The 15,000-nt window shown below is 41.2% G+C and overlaps 2 protein-coding genes across 3 annotated transcripts; one reads left to right on the top strand and one right to left on the bottom strand.

Moving 5' to 3' along the window:
* Positions 1–125: 125 nt before the first annotated feature.
* Positions 126–2,800, bottom strand: chtf8 (CTF8, chromosome transmission fidelity factor 8 homolog). The gene is made up of 3 exons (XM_084061027.1): positions 2,585–2,800; positions 1,616–1,739; positions 126–1,055 (listed from the first exon to the last, which is right to left on the bottom strand). Exons 1-3 carry the CDS (start codon positions 2,602–2,604, stop codon positions 798–800), a joined length of 402 nt encoding a protein of 133 aa, XP_083917153.1. The 5' UTR covers positions 2,605–2,800; the 3' UTR covers positions 126–797.
* A 67-nt stretch (positions 2,801–2,867) lies between these two features.
* utp4 (UTP4 small subunit processome component) lies at positions 2,868–14,968 on the top strand. 2 transcript variants are annotated; one of them, XM_084061031.1, is made up of 17 exons: positions 2,868–2,982; positions 4,429–4,600; positions 5,359–5,547; positions 5,758–5,842; positions 6,112–6,201; positions 6,540–6,751; positions 7,433–7,604; positions 7,905–7,996; positions 8,089–8,185; positions 8,327–8,391; positions 8,580–8,702; positions 9,192–9,348; positions 9,735–9,841; positions 9,998–10,093; positions 11,757–11,942; positions 12,279–12,389; positions 13,150–14,967. In XM_084061031.1, the coding sequence occupies exons 2-17, from the start codon at positions 4,442–4,444 to the stop codon at positions 13,264–13,266; spliced, it is 2,058 nt and encodes a 685-aa protein (XP_083917157.1). In that variant the 5' UTR covers positions 2,868–2,982; positions 4,429–4,441; the 3' UTR covers positions 13,267–14,967. The 2 variants fall into 2 exon arrangements, with proteins under 2 accessions (XP_083917157.1, XP_083917158.1); XM_084061032.1 differs by having other exon boundaries at positions 2,878–2,982; positions 4,433–4,600; positions 13,150–14,968.
* The last annotated feature ends 32 nt before the right edge of the window (positions 14,969–15,000 follow it).

Below are 15,000 nucleotides of genomic sequence, written 5' to 3'. Positions count from 1 at the left end.
TCAATACTTACTTCTTACAGAATGTTGGAATGACAGTTCATGCTATGAGGTGCAGCTCTATAATATTCCCAAAATTAGGTACATTCCTTTCACAGCAGACTGCACAGATAAAACAAGCAACAGGATATGGCAACTCAAAATGTATTAATGTACACATTACACAGAAATTAAAGAAATACGGTTTTGTACCTAAAGCATTATTTTCAACATTTACAGTCATTGAAAGCCTGTATGTTGTTTTCTTTCTGAATAAAGACAATGTCATATTCTTATTCCTACTTTGTATTCAATTATCCTTACCCTATAAATATATGCAGAGCTCTGTTCCAAAAGGGAGAGCCATGTTGAAAAGCATTACTTTATAAATAATCTTAATACCTCTGCTGACAAATTAGTAATATTTTGGGCAGGGATGTAATTGTGTTTTGGGGAATATTAAATGGCTAAAACACTAAATCTCAAGACAAAATGTATACAAACGGAACAGAGAAACCTGATATTTTAGAGAGAAAGCTTCATATCTATGCTCTTGATTAACTCAAAGCATTTCCCCTCCACGGTCTGTAGGAAAGTAATCTGCTGCCACCTAGTGTCAATGTCCTGCACGCATCATGGAAACTCCACATTACATTTCCAGCTTTAACTGGGCAAGCCTATTGTCTCACATACTGAAGATGTTGTTTGTTGTTGCAGCACACCACAATATCAAACAGTCCCACCAGCTATGCAAAACTTACCAACCTATCAACACTCTACTGGACACAGTCTGTTTCATTGTTTCTGCCTCCACTGTGGCGCTACACCTTCTTAGGTACATTAGTAATGATAGGTTTGGGGCGCGTCTTAAAAATGAGCTTCTTCTTGACGATGGCAGAGACAGAGTAAGAGGTGGTGGCCGAGCCTTGCTGTTCCGTGTCCATGGGCTCGCCGTCGCCATTGCTGCTCCCAGCATTGTGCGTGTGGCCAGGATGTTTACTGAGGACAGCAAAGGGTTTCTCCAGTTTCACCATCTTCCCATACAGGATGTGATGCCCCACAATCAGTATTGGCACCCCCTGATAGAGGGAGGAGAGCAGAGTGAAGAACATACTACCCGTACATGATGGGCGATGGGACAATAAGAAGAGAGAATGGAGGGATGATAAGGAAGGTGACAACTTAGTAACTACACTCAGGGGTTGACACTAGGTCTCAGAGACACTTTCCCATCAGGCAAGTACAGGTCATGTTTAGCCATGGTTCACATGACGATCGTCTGATATGACAGTCATGTTTCAGGGCTAAGGTCATGCCCACTTGCTCGAAAATTAAATCCTCCATTATACAATGATAGGTAAAATGTATGCTTGTAGCAACAAATTAATGTTAAATCCAATCGATAATTGCTGAGTGGCGACAGTCACTTTGAAAAATAGAATGAGTGCAACTGCTAGTTGTAAAAAGGTAGCATTGTTCTTCATGAACAGCCAATAATATTTAATGAAGACGGAATGCACTTGCCTGTCGGTGGTCGGGCAACCTGAAAGCAAACTCCACTTGCCCGAACGTTTTATTTACTTGCCACGGGCAGTCTGGCACCCGTTAGTGTCAACCCCTGTACAGGTGTGTTTATTACCTCCTTGGTATAGAGCATGTCTCCCATTACATTTCCAGCTAGTCCAGAGTCCTGCCTGGACACCACCTCTCCCTGAAGTTCCACCAGGAGCCACTCTGGCAGGCTCTTACCATCCACACTGCTCCTACAGGAAGGTAGGACACAACACTCTGTCATGGATTCAATGGGATCAACCTACATAATGCTTAGACGTTAGACTTAGAACAGTATTGCAATGCAGGATGATTTCTACTGTAGGCCTACAGGTGTAATACAAAACCCAGACACAGAGTGAGTATACAGATATTGTGACATTTTATAATGAGCATTAGTGAGGACCAACTTTATGAATATATGATGATAAACTTTATTTCAGACACAATAGGTCCATATAAAAAAACAGAGACACAAAACAGACAGATACAACACAGAGATAGCCTGAGTAACAGACTGATTTCACTCCATAAAGCCCAGATCAATTAAAAACATAAACATTGCCTCCAGTGTTTCCAGAAGCATGAGGATTGATTAATTGATTGAATACTTTATTAGCAGTTTTCAAAAAGCACAGGAAAGTACAGTTCAATGCAAGGTCTGCTAAGAGGATTTTAAACCCAAGAAAGCCTATGGCTTCTTTCCATTCACTACTACACTACTATGCAAAACATCATATAAACAGGAATACCTTGTATCACCATCAGTCTACATATGAATCTAAACATGATAAACTTCCTCAATACGGTATGAAAGGTGGGTACATTACTGGTCACAAACATTTCACTTGCACTACTAGACTAGTCCATTTCGGGAGCTTCAGCAATGGGTGTAATTGAAAATGGGTGAAGTGGTCCTTCACTTATATGTAATAATAAGTTAATATGATATAATATGTTTCAGGGCTACAGAACCCCACGGCACAATTATAATAAGTGAGATTTTAGATGATAGATGACAAACAGATGACAAAAGCGATATTTTTGACACACTTACCGTACAACTATTTGAACCATAGTCCTGACGTGTGATGATGATGAAGATCTTTGAAGGTGGACTGGTTACTAACTTACTGCTAAAGTACAGTAGAAACAGCCTAACAGCAGCAATGTATCTGATTCTGGCCTCAGTCAGCGGCCTGATAAAAATGATATTATTATATTTTCTAGACTAGAAACACAGCAGTAATGTAACGTCGCTGTGTGACTTTCCCGCCAGCTGGGCGGAGTTTGTAATGGTCACGTTCGTGACGAGTTTCCGGGTTTGAGCACAGATTCACGTCCGGTTCAAAGTGCTCCAACGTGGTGTCGGTCCTTCTTGTTTTCACGCATGGATGTGGTTGCTGTGGAAGTTAGTAAGAAGTAAAGACATTTCACATTAAAAGGCTTCATTACGTGAGTATAAACGCTATGAAATGAATACCGGTAATAGCCTCATATATATAGTTGTCTGTGCTAAGTGTGCTTGACTTTAAAGAGTGTGTATTATTTGCTAGCATTAGCAGTAAGTACCCTGGATCAGTGGTTCTCAAACTTTTTCATGTCAAGGACCCCCAAATTGACACTAGCCCACGGACCCCCATTTGAAAAGATTGCCAGGGACCCCCATAAGAGAAGATTTTTACTGCTCTAGCAGTGATTCTCAACCATTTTCATTACAAGTACCCCCAGTTTGACATGCATTGGGCTATGGACCCCCATTGAATGGCATTTCTATCTCTGGGACCCCAAACTATATTGTAAAATCAATGTTAATTTAACTCTGAGGGTGTACAAATGGAACCAAATGGACCCGTTAGGGTCCATTTGGTTCCATTCGTACACTCTCAGAGTTACAGACCCATAAGGGTCAATTTAGTTCCTAACTATCCATCATTTAGCTGGGGACCCCCTGGAACTCCCTCAAGGACCCCTAGGGGTCCCCGGACCCCACTTTGAGAACCTACGCCCTGGATCACTGCTTAGTAACAGCAGAGTGATGAACACATACCTGCAGTGGTGGGAAAAGTACTCAAATGTTTTACTTAAGTAAAAGTATCAATACTGCAATGTAGAAACACTCTGTTACAAGTAGAAGTCCCATATTCAAAATGTACTTGAGTAAAAGTACAAAAGATCTTTTTAAAATAGCAGATCTACAAGCTCGCAAGGCATTGTGAGCTCGTAGATCTTCTATTTACCAAATGGCCTAAATATCTACAGCACAGGGCTGAAGTGGTTAGTGTATTTTGTAATGATCTAAATCTACAAAGTAACTTGTTCCTTAACTTTTTATGTAATTGTAGTGGAGTGAAAGTACAATATTTTCCTCTTAGAGGTAAAAGTATTGAATTGTAAATACTGAAGAAAGTAAAAATACTTAAAAATTAAAAATTGTACTTAAGTGCAGTACTTGAGTACGTGTACTTAGTTACTTTACACCACACCATACATGTTGATGGTTGATACACACTGTAACATCCTGGGTGTTAAAGTAAAGCTGCAATCCGAAGTGTCAAGTCCTCCTACCCAAGATTTGAACCCGTGGGAGACCAAACGTCTACCTCTCTTATCAAGAGAGAGAGTCACTGTGTTTGCCCAGGGGAGATGGCTTTAAGGCTTATGGGCTTGAGGTTGTACTACTTGTCAACCAGTGTCCTATCGGACACCAGCAGGGTCTAAATTGATCAATTGGAAGAGTAGGGAGACCACCCCCCAACCACTGCAGATGAACTAGTCATATTGTATTAACATACTCTTAGTTACCATACAGATAGATTGTTTAAAATAACTTACATTTAATACCACATTAACACTAAGGATTTGACTGTACATTATACTTATAAGTGTGTATTTTCCTAGATAGGCGACAACGATGGGTGAATTCAAAGTGCACCGGGTGCGCTTCTTTGACTACATGCCCAGTGCCATCAGAGCCATGGCTTTCAATGCTCACACACACAGGCTGGCCCTGGCTCGAGCTGATGGCTCAGTGGAGATCTTCAACTTCAAAGATAGCTACTTTCAAGAGAAGGTAGGAGGAACAAGATGTCACAATATCTCACATTTAAAATAATGTAAACTTCTAGAACAGTGATTCTCAACCTGTGGGCACTGGGCCGTCAGGATATTGCAAGTGGGCCGCCAAATAATTGTCTCTTTTATATTGATAATATAAAAAGTCTAGGTATGTTTTTCTTTAAAACCTTGAGAAATGTGTTTTCATTGCGTTACCGATAGTGTACTACGTTAGTTCTATTGATCCAAGCTGGAACACAATCAATTGAAGGATAATTAAAATATACATGTTGTGAAAATGCACGCCCATTTGACCACCACGGTCAGACTTTCTTTGGCGAGGTGTTTGGTGTACACGGAAAAGAGCACAAAAAAGGAGTTTCAACTCGGGTCCGTTTCACTAAGACTAGAGGGTTTAACCCATTCAAACCGGGAAAGCATCTGTGTCATTTTAGATTTTTGCGTTGGCAATTAAAGAATAGCAGATATACAAGCTCACAGCGTGTCACTTCGTGCCACGCTGCGAGCTTGCACATCTGCTATTACTTTTTGAATTTTTTGAAAGATCTTTGAGTTGCCATATCCTGTTGCTTGTTTTATCTGTGTAGTCTGCTGTGAAAGGATGTACCTATTTTGGTAAGAGCTGACCTCATAACATGTCAACTGTCATTCCAGAAGTGTGGGAACTACTGATTTTAGAAGGCATTTGTAGAAGCTTCAGGTCTTAAAAGGTTCATTAACGGCAGGTTTATTGTGCAATGTGCTGTGGTTCAGGTGATCCCAGGGCAGGATGGCAGGACCGTTGAAGCGCTGTGCTATGTGGGAGGGCGTCTGTTCAGTGCTGGTCTGAATGGACAGATCACAGAGTATGACCTCGAGAACCTGAAGCCCAGGTACTCGGTGGAGGCTTATGGAGGACCTATCTGGACCATCAGCAGCAACAGCCAGGGGACACACTTGGCGGTCAGTCAGTCATCACATGTACAGTCCACTGCACTGGATGGACATTTCATTTAACCACATGTTTAATATTTGTCTGTTTATTTTTTATTAATGTGCTAGTGTACTAGTGTACTGTACATCTATCAGACTTTAGTATATGACCTCATTGCCTTGATAGTCTATAATAATATATATATATATATATATATATATATTTTTTTTTTTTGGCAGATTGGTTGTGAGGATGGGACAGTGAAGTTATATCAAATACTGGAAGAGGACATTCAGTTTGAAAGAGTCTTGGACAGACAGAAAAGTAAGTATATAAAAGTAAATTCAAAAGCATGGTGTTTGAGCAGAATTGTATTGTTTACATTCATATTGTGTGCATGATGCTAAATATTTTCCCATAACATGATTATATACATGATCATACAAACATTAAATGATTAGAACGGAAAATGTTTCTTAATGAGGACACGTTACATTTTCTTGGTTCTTCTATACCACATTATGTTTAATTTCTCTTTTTGTGTGTGACTTTGTGAAATGTCTTTAATTTAATTCGTTTTGATGTTGTCCTAGGTCGTATTATCTCTCTGTCTTGGCATCCTTCTGGAACACTGATGGCTGCTGGCATGATGGACATGATCAGAGTCTTTGATGTTCAGTCAGGTGAGCTCAACAACAAACTGCAAAGTACTCAAACTTACTCAAAGCGCTTTACAATGGTTCATTCATTCATACAGGGGGAATCAATGTGGTTCTTATCCAGAGAGACGTTTACAATTGTTTCTACCAACACATTATACACACGTGCTTATTGTAGTTAATTAAACGCAGAGGAGTCCATTTGGTTACATTATTTTGTACACTAGTCTGGAGTTGAATAATCTCACAGCGGACTTCCTAATGTCACCGTCTGGCCACACCCACATTATTGTCCCCCTATGTCATTTTCCATGCCAGCACCCCTGCCTGAAATACTTTGTTCTTTTTACTGTGTTCTTCAGGCCGCGCCACCCACAGGCTCCTGGTGGACAGAAATGTCGGTGCATCCAAGAACTTAGAGGTGGTGGTCTGGAGCGTGACCTTCCTGTCCGACCACACCATCGTCAGCGGGGACTCGGCAGGAAAGGTCCAGGTGTGGGACGGCCTCTCTGGCACGCTGGTCAGAACTCACATGGTAACCAAGTGGGATGTCCTGGCTCTGGCTGTCTCACAGGTGAGCATGGGATAATTGAAATGGCCTTTGAAATGCAGACGATACAGTCTGCATCGTTATGGTTATTAACATGTCGATGGTTTGTTAAAGCATTCTAAGTTTAGGTGTAGTCAAGCAAATACATTTTCTATGGAAGTAGGCGGCAGTCGTGCACAGATTGTGGGACTGGTGATCAGAATCAAACTTTATTGTTACATTACATGTAACTTGGGGGACATTCTTAATTGTGCAGGCCCATCAATGCAGTTGAGCAGGTGAGGAGAGCATCAGAATGTTTAGATTGTCTCAATGTCATGCTGTGTTCGAGTTCATTGGTTCTCTTGGGGGATTAAACATTTAAATAAAGCTTGCATTGTAGAAATATGCCCCCTAGTGGTAAACAGGTGGTGGTGAAAGCGATTCACTCCACTTACATTTATCTGCACCATAAGACTCCAGATTTTAGACTAGTATTTTGTGAGAGAATGTGTATTCATGTCTTTCTTGACTACTTTTAACCCTGGCGGTCCAATTTTGGGCATGTCATTATAGTTGAAATTTGTACAAAAATAGCAGATCTACAAGCTCACATGCTTTGTGAGCTTGTAGATTATTGTTATTTTTATTCTTGTGGGTAAGGTACTAGAAGTTAGGCTTAATTTCTCATTAAATTCCTTGTTTGTGTAAATGTGGGACCAACAGGATGAGAGCAGTCTAATAGCTGGGACATCAGAGGGCACTGTAGTCCAGTTCCAATTCCTTTCCTCAACCATCGACCAGCAAGACAATGCATGGGTCAGAACCAGGACCTTCAAGAACCACACACATGATGTCCGGGCCCTGGCTCACACTGAAACCGCAGTGGTCTCTGGAGGTCAGTATCAGAAATTTGCTATCCATTTGTAGGTTGAGGATATTAATGGGAGCTGCCATTGTATTGCAAATGTACATGCCTCTTTTGTATTTAAGTGACAGTTCAGTACAGTAGACGAATAATGTACCAGTGATTACATTTTTCCTTGGAAAGGAGGCCAGGAGATAATATTGTTTAATCAATAATACATTTCAGGGTGTAAAAGTGTTTTTGTTGCATTGAAATGACTTTATTATGGGGTTTCATTTTTCCAATAAATTGTGGATGACTGGATGACTGTCAGCACTATGTCTCCCTCAGGGATGGACACTCAGCTGGTGGTGAGACCTCTGCTGGACAAAGTGGAGAAGAGGACTGAAGAAGCAGCGCTGCGCAAAATCTTATTCCCCCATGTAAGTATAGAGTAGGCAGGAAAAGTCAACATCTCCTGTAAACCGATGTTATTCCATAATGACTTGACCCTTTCCTACAATCTTCCGCGTAGAGAAGCTTGGTGTCCTGTGGGAAGAAATCTGGAATGCTTCTCTTCCAATTCCCTGGCCATCTAGAGTTATGGAGAGTGGGAGAGAGTGATGGACATGGTGAGGAAAAACACACATGCAGCAGAGGGAAGTGAATGGGCAGGCCATCATAAACCCTAGATATTTATCTGCATAAGTAGTTGGTCTGTATTTCTTCCTGTGAGCATTGGCATTTAAATATTGTGGTTTTTGTGTTGCCAGGAAAGCCTGGAGACAGTCTACCCGTGAAGAGACAACCAGAGAAACTCATTCACCTTAAGAGAAAGGTCTTTACTCAGCTCACTTTATAATCCTGACATAGTCTAACCTTGTTGGACCTTTTACATTCCAAAAAACACTTTTTTGTTTACTTGTTCTATACTTGTTGGGGTGTTAGTCTATTGATATGTTCATATTTTAAACATTGAGAATATTGAAACCCATAAATCATTGGTTGTGATGTGACCCCCCTCAGGGAGATGACCATATTTGCTCCAGTTCTCTGTCTCCGTGTGGAGGCTGGTTAGCATACTCGACTGTCTCCAGTGTTCGCCTTTACAGAATACAATACGACAACAATAACATCAGCATCAATAAGGTGAGACTGCCAAACAATAAACTGCATATCCATAAAGTCTATGTCTAAATTAGCTCTTTATCCATATACCTACTGACCAGCATTTAAACACTGTTTAAATGTCTGACTTAAAAAGAAAAACATTACGTGTTTATATTCAAACTGCTTTAATACAATTCCCCGTGTTTTATGAACATTCAAAAAGGCTAGCAAGGAAAGATTAGCCACTTTAACCCTGGTGTCCCTATTTTGGGCATATCTATTATTATGATGTCAAAATCTTTTCAGAAATAGCCAATCTACAAGCTCAGAATGTCCAGTGGTGCGACACATTGTGAGCTTGTAGATCACCTATTGTCAAAATTCAAACGCGTTTGAAAATAGGGTTGTCGTGTTACAAACATTTGGGTAAGGTTGTGTTTTGAGTTTGGAATATATTTGGTGCATATCAGTGTCAATGTACTATTCTACGGTACAGTGTGTGAGCTCTCTCTCTCTTCCTGCCTCTAGGTGTCCAAGCTGCCAAAGGTCCTTCGCTCTGCCCACCAGCTCTGCTTCTCCCCAGACTCCTCCAAACTCTTTGCGTCCTCTAGCCAGTCTTCAGTCATTGTTGTGGCTCTCAGCCAGTCAGAGTGCAAGTATTTGCACACCCTAAAGCCAAAGCAAGGTGAGGCACTCATGCATAAGGCAACATTGACTTACTTGAATTTATGAGTGTGTGTTCTAAGGCTGGCAATTAATATTCTGTATTTGAATATTAAAAATAAAAGTGTTTGACTATAAAAATTAAGGTTCAAATTAAAATAAAATAACTGCTGCGTGAGTTCTCGCAAGACTCTGGACGCATGTAACCTTAAACAGCAGATGGTCTCGTGAGATCACAGCCGTGGTCCTTTGAATTAAGGTTTACTCTTTACTGCATACATTATTTTATGTTAAAATGATTTACATTTGATAGGTTTGAATGGATCAAACCCACATTTTAAAAGGAATATTCGAAATTCATTGTTGGCCAATTCTTACAGCTCTAGTGTGGGTCTCTTTTGTCCCCAGGCTCAAAACAGGCAATTCACCTGATGTTTGCCAGTGAGGATGGAAAATGGCTAGCTACCGCTAATACTGACTGCCACATCCATGTCTACAACCTACACACACAAAAGGTGAGTTAAGACTTAATAGTTTTTACTCTGTACCTGGGTTCATTCATATTGATTATGAGTGCTTGGAGTTCATTCCTTTTTATAAAACAACTATAGTAGTGACCCGCCTCCACTCTCTCTGTGTGTGTGTGTGTGTGTGTGTGTGTGTGTGTACAGCTTCATTGTAAAGTTCCAGCATACAGCTCCTGTCCCACTGCTATGGCTATCCACCCCACAACAGGCAATCTGTTCATGGTGCACGCTGACCAACAGGTAAACACATTCAAAATCTGCCGTTTCAAAAACATCAATGGTTTATTACCAGCTGTAACAGCATGGCTCTTATTGTTTTCACTTTGTGTCTTGTAATGTTCATGTCTGTGGACAGATATTATTAGCCAAGGCAATAGCATCACAAGTGTGCTAGGTGCAGTCACAAAACATTACAGGTGTGTAATGGGCACCAGCAATAGAAAATAAAGAGCTCTGGCTCAAAACTTCACTCTTTTGGTGGATGCCGAAATAAGTCACTTGAGGGAGCTACCATGTGTGGACCTTGTTTGATGTCAATAACCGTGGTGCCATTTAATAAAAAGGATTTTCACAACATATTCTCATCCCAACTCGCCACATTTGACCAATGTGAGTTGGGAGCTCAAATGTGATGAGTTGGAATGAGAATGTGACACCTCAGGCATAATGTGGAGCTTGTGTAAAACACCATTAAAACATTGAAAACAAGTTAAAGGCATTTACACGGAAGTGGGGTTGAGCCCCGTCAAGTGCACCTGAGCAAGTTGTCAACCAAGGGGAGTTACATACCAATGGGGTGGGAATCAGTCATGATCATCATCGTAGGCATGGTACGCGAAAGAGCATCTTCGGCCAAGGCCATCTGACCAAGCGGCCGTTGGACTTGAGAGCGGACTTGATTTCAATTGTCCGGTTTTAATCAGCCATTCCTATCCACCGAACCAGTGCAATCTAGATAACATTCATCATTTATATTTAGTATTATTAATAATAATATAATGAATTAATAACGACTAACAACTACAACAATCTAATAAACAATATTATTTAAGGAGATGGCACATTAAACATTAAGTTGGATGTCCCTAACTAAATAGACTACAGCCTATTTAATTAATAAAGGCAAAATGTACAATATTCACAGTGGACATACTCTTGCTGCACATTCACACCAAATGGGGAAGAGAAATTTTGAGGCAGTGTGCAAATGCAAAGTTAATGGGAGGAGGCGAATTAAAAGTGATTTCACTCCAGGCAACATGAAATGTGGCGGTGAAATGAATGATCACAATTTCTCAACTTGAACGGAAAATGTGCCTTTAGGGGTAAACTGAAAGCCTATCAGATTCATGCTGACCTCTACATAACAGCTCTTGCTTTAGGTGCCTGTGGACACTCTGGCCAAGCCACTAGTAAATCTACATATTGTAATGAAAAGATGTAATGGAAAACTGACAAGCCATGGCAAAGGGAATCTATGGAAGTGTTTTGCTGGTTAAAAGATAAATGCCACACTTGCTGCAGGGTATAAATGGTAAATGGTGCATTTGTATAGCACCTTTTATCCAAAGCGCTTTACAATGTGCCTTACATTCACCCATTCACACAGCGGTGGCAACCATGCAAGCCACCGGCATGCTCATTGGGCGCAGTTAGAGGTTCAGTGTCTCGTTCAAGGACACTTCGACAAGCAGTCATGATCTGCCAGGAATCAAACTGGGAATTCCAAGACGGCCGCTCTATCTCCTGAGCCACTGCTGCCCACAAAAACAAAGCTTCGGTAGCTCGTATGTCCATCACAAGACAACTTGTAAAGACGAAAGAAAACCAAGTTTTTCCACTATTCAAGCAATGGTACAATCCTGTGATTGTTTTCCCTTTTCTTTCTGTCTTTTCTGTCTAGATATTTGAGTACTCCCTAGCACAGAAGGAGTACACCGAGTGGAGTAGAACACTCCAGCAACAAGGCCTGCATCCACTGTGGTTCCAGCGGGACACGCCCATAACACACGTCATCTACAGTCCCACAAACCCCGGCCACATCATCCTGCATGACCTTTACATGTTCTGCATCATTGACCAGAGTCTGGTATGTAGCTAGTTACTGACCTATGTAAAGATTTACTGTGCTCAAGTTCACACAAGACACATCTTGTGTGAAAGATGTTTCACTTTAAAACACTTCTGGGGTCATTTTAATGTCTACTCTGGCTTTTGTGTGCATCCCAGACATACCTAAGTGAAAGTGTCTGTGGGTTTTATAAATATTGAACAAATTAAAAGTATTAACAAGAGCTTGTTACAAAATAACATTGGATCCACTGGAACATGGGTTCTTTTTTTTTCTTTTTTCTGAAAAGTAATGGTTTCCACCCGACAGCCACGACTTAAAACATGCCTTTTGTGTGTATCCTCTTCCCTTCAGCCTCTCCCTGTCGAGACAACTATACTGTACAATCAAATGACCCTAAAGAGTCTGCCAGAGCAGGACAGGATCAGACAAAGCCATGCCTTCAAGATAAGCAAGCTCTTCCAGGTAAGAATATCATAATGGACCAGGTGGAACTCCAGATGTAATGGTGTGCCAACACTGACAGTGGTGTAGGCCAGTGCAAACATTTCCAGGTCAAGGACCCCAAATGTATTTGTATTTGGCTGTGGACCCCCATTTGAAAAAAGGCATAGGTGTTTAAACTGTTCCTCATTTTGCTGGAGACCCCCTGGAGCATGTTTTGCTTAATTTGTTTTTGAGTGGTACCAATCTGGGAACCCATCGCCAAATAAAAAAGGAAAAACAGCGCCCTCTGCTGTTTTTTTACTATTTCACTTAGCTCTGGGGGGAGCAAAATGGAGCACCCGTGTGCAAGGAAACCGGGGTTTTGGTCTGCTTCATATTTCTACACGGAACACTAACACCACTTCTCCCAGAGAACATGGATCGTTTTGGTTATAAGCCCACTTGTTTCTAGGATGAAAGAGCAAAAATGTGAATATCTTTCCGTGGTTTTGTCTGCTCCGAGGACACTATTGTTAAATGAGTTTCGGCACGCCCACTTGTAGGCCAGTGTGTACGCGATATGACGAACCCCCCCGACAGATTCAAGCGGAGAGCAGAATCTGTTCTTGAGAGATTAGAGTGGTACTGACACAAAATATCTAAGAAATTGATGCAGTTCTGATTGGTACCAATCGTCATAGTTTAGCAAACTAACCTATTATTTTGTCTCAAATTATTTACAGAATGTAAATAATAAATAGAACACATTTACCAACTTGTATTTCCTTTTTTCCTGTAGCACCTGCTGTGTGTGAGCTTACTGGAGGACCTGTCTCTGGTGGTGGTGGAGCGTCCTTTATTAGACATTACTACTCAGTTGCCTGCACCGGTTCGACAGAAGAAGTTTGCCACCTAAAGGAAAAGAACGATACCTAGTTTCTTAAAGACAGTGGTGGTTCAGAAGATGTTGGAACTGGACATTATTGGACAAAGAACAACTAAAGCCTGTGTCACACTTAGTTGTGCATGGTTTACGCAACAAAAACAGCAGATCTGCAAGGTCACAGCCCTTGGCAGCACGATGTGTTGTGAGCTTGTACACACTTAGACAACTAAGTATAACTCACCCTTTTTATAGAAAGAAAAAACTGCTGCGAATCACTGCCTAAGGCCCCGTTTAGATGACAACAGTCTCTAGAGAAAACGGCAAAATGAAATATCAGATATGTCGTCCGTTTAGACGGCAACAGCGTTCTCAAGGGTTGAAACCGTAACAAAGTGAAACCACCTTCCAGAGTGGAAATCTTTGAAAACGATCAACCTCTTCTCCATGTAAACATGCAACACAGGGAAATCCGCAAAACGTGTGATGTCATGGTTCACGTCGGCTCTGGTGCAGAGCCGTAGAACCATTGTTGCCAGATTTTGTGAGAGAAATAAGCAACCAGGTCTATGAAAACAAGCGAAAATAAGCAACTACACTTAACACATTCACTGCCAGGCATTATTTAATTAATTAATCTGCTGGTGCCAGCGTTTTTTACCTTATATTGAGGATCTTTGGAGAGCCGCAATGTGTACACGTAAACAAAGAATGTCTGGGGGGTGGGGGAGGGTCTGGTCTATCCACCGGAACAAACATTTTGCAACCGCGATCGGCCATTTTGTTGCCATCGCCCGTTGAATAAGGCTTGTTTTCACCAAAAAAGAAGAAATCCGACTAGATGTGTTTTTATACAACTCCTAACATAGGAGTGGACGGAAGTGCCGTTTTCTGGGATGACGTCACATCCGTCCATTCCTTCTATCAGAGTCAAGGGTTCATTCCTAAGTTGTGTTAGAGCGCCCTCTTGTTTTTTAAATTGACATAGATCTACATCAATGGCGGTGAATGTGTAGAAACAAACTCCAAAAAACGCAAACCCTAACTACCAATATTTACAGAACTTTACAGAAAAACAAGCCCAAACTCTCTCATAATAAGATGACCTGGCAACCCTGCGTAGAACCACGCTGCATTGGTGTATGTAAAAAAAACGTCTGTCAGCAAGTAGAACGGAAGTGATTCTATACGCATGTGTGATTGGTCTATCTGGCAGCGTGTCACCGCCACCTAGCCACCTGGCATGCACACTACAGCGTTTTCAATCACTGTTGCGTCTCCATCTAAATACAGAATAAAAAGTGAGAACGCAACGGCACTTTGGCGTTTTCTCTAGAGACCGTTGTCGTCTAAACTTGACCTAAGACCGTCTAGCTTTTACTGCAGCACAGATGATTGCAGTGCTAATATACTTTTGAGAGAATGAGTTCAGTTTGTCTCCAAAATACCATGCCTGGACATCCCCAATAAACCGTTCTTTTGGTGGACCATTGTACCCGAAGAGCTTCATATCCCCAAGAGCACATTATCTTCACAACACCTGAAGTATATGTGGGCCCAGTGTAAAATACCCCCAAACACTGGCAGTGTCAGTGAAATTATCTAAATTATATATTATTGATATATGGCAATTTATTCTGTTTCCAAATCAATAAGTTACAGGGGAAGATATTTTAGGCAACTCATACTGAGCCATTGTCAGTTGACATCACACTGCTTCCTTGCACTGTTTGATAATGGAATAAATGCAATTATTTACTGGAAATG

The sequence above is a fragment of the Gymnoscopelus microlampas genome (genome assembly GCF_963454915.1).
Source record: "Gymnoscopelus microlampas genome assembly, chromosome: 6".
Taxonomy (NCBI): domain Eukaryota; kingdom Metazoa; phylum Chordata; class Actinopteri; order Myctophiformes; family Myctophidae; genus Gymnoscopelus; species Gymnoscopelus microlampas.
Note: the sequence above shows the minus strand (reverse complement) of the source record. Positions and strands in the feature narration are given on the sequence as shown.

Coding starts and splice junctions, on each gene's coding strand:
- chtf8 (XM_084061027.1), bottom strand. CDS start 2,604: ATGGTTCAAATAGTTGTACG. Junction 1,740..2,584: donor ATGGTTCAAATAGTTGTACG/GTAAGTGTGTCA, acceptor ACCTTCCTGTAG/GAGCAGTGTGGATGGTAAGA. Junction 1,056..1,615: donor ACATGCTCTATACCAAGGAG/GTAATAAACACA, acceptor TCCCTCTATCAG/GGGGTGCCAATACTGATTGT.
- utp4 (XM_084061032.1), top strand. CDS start 4,442: ATGGGTGAATTCAAAGTGCACCGGGTGCGCTTCTTTGACTACATGCCC. Junction 8,703..9,191: donor ATAACATCAGCATCAATAAG/GTGAGACTGCCA, acceptor TCCTGCCTCTAG/GTGTCCAAGCTGCCAAAGGT. Junction 9,349..9,734: donor CACCCTAAAGCCAAAGCAAG/GTGAGGCACTCA, acceptor TTTTGTCCCCAG/GCTCAAAACAGGCAATTCAC.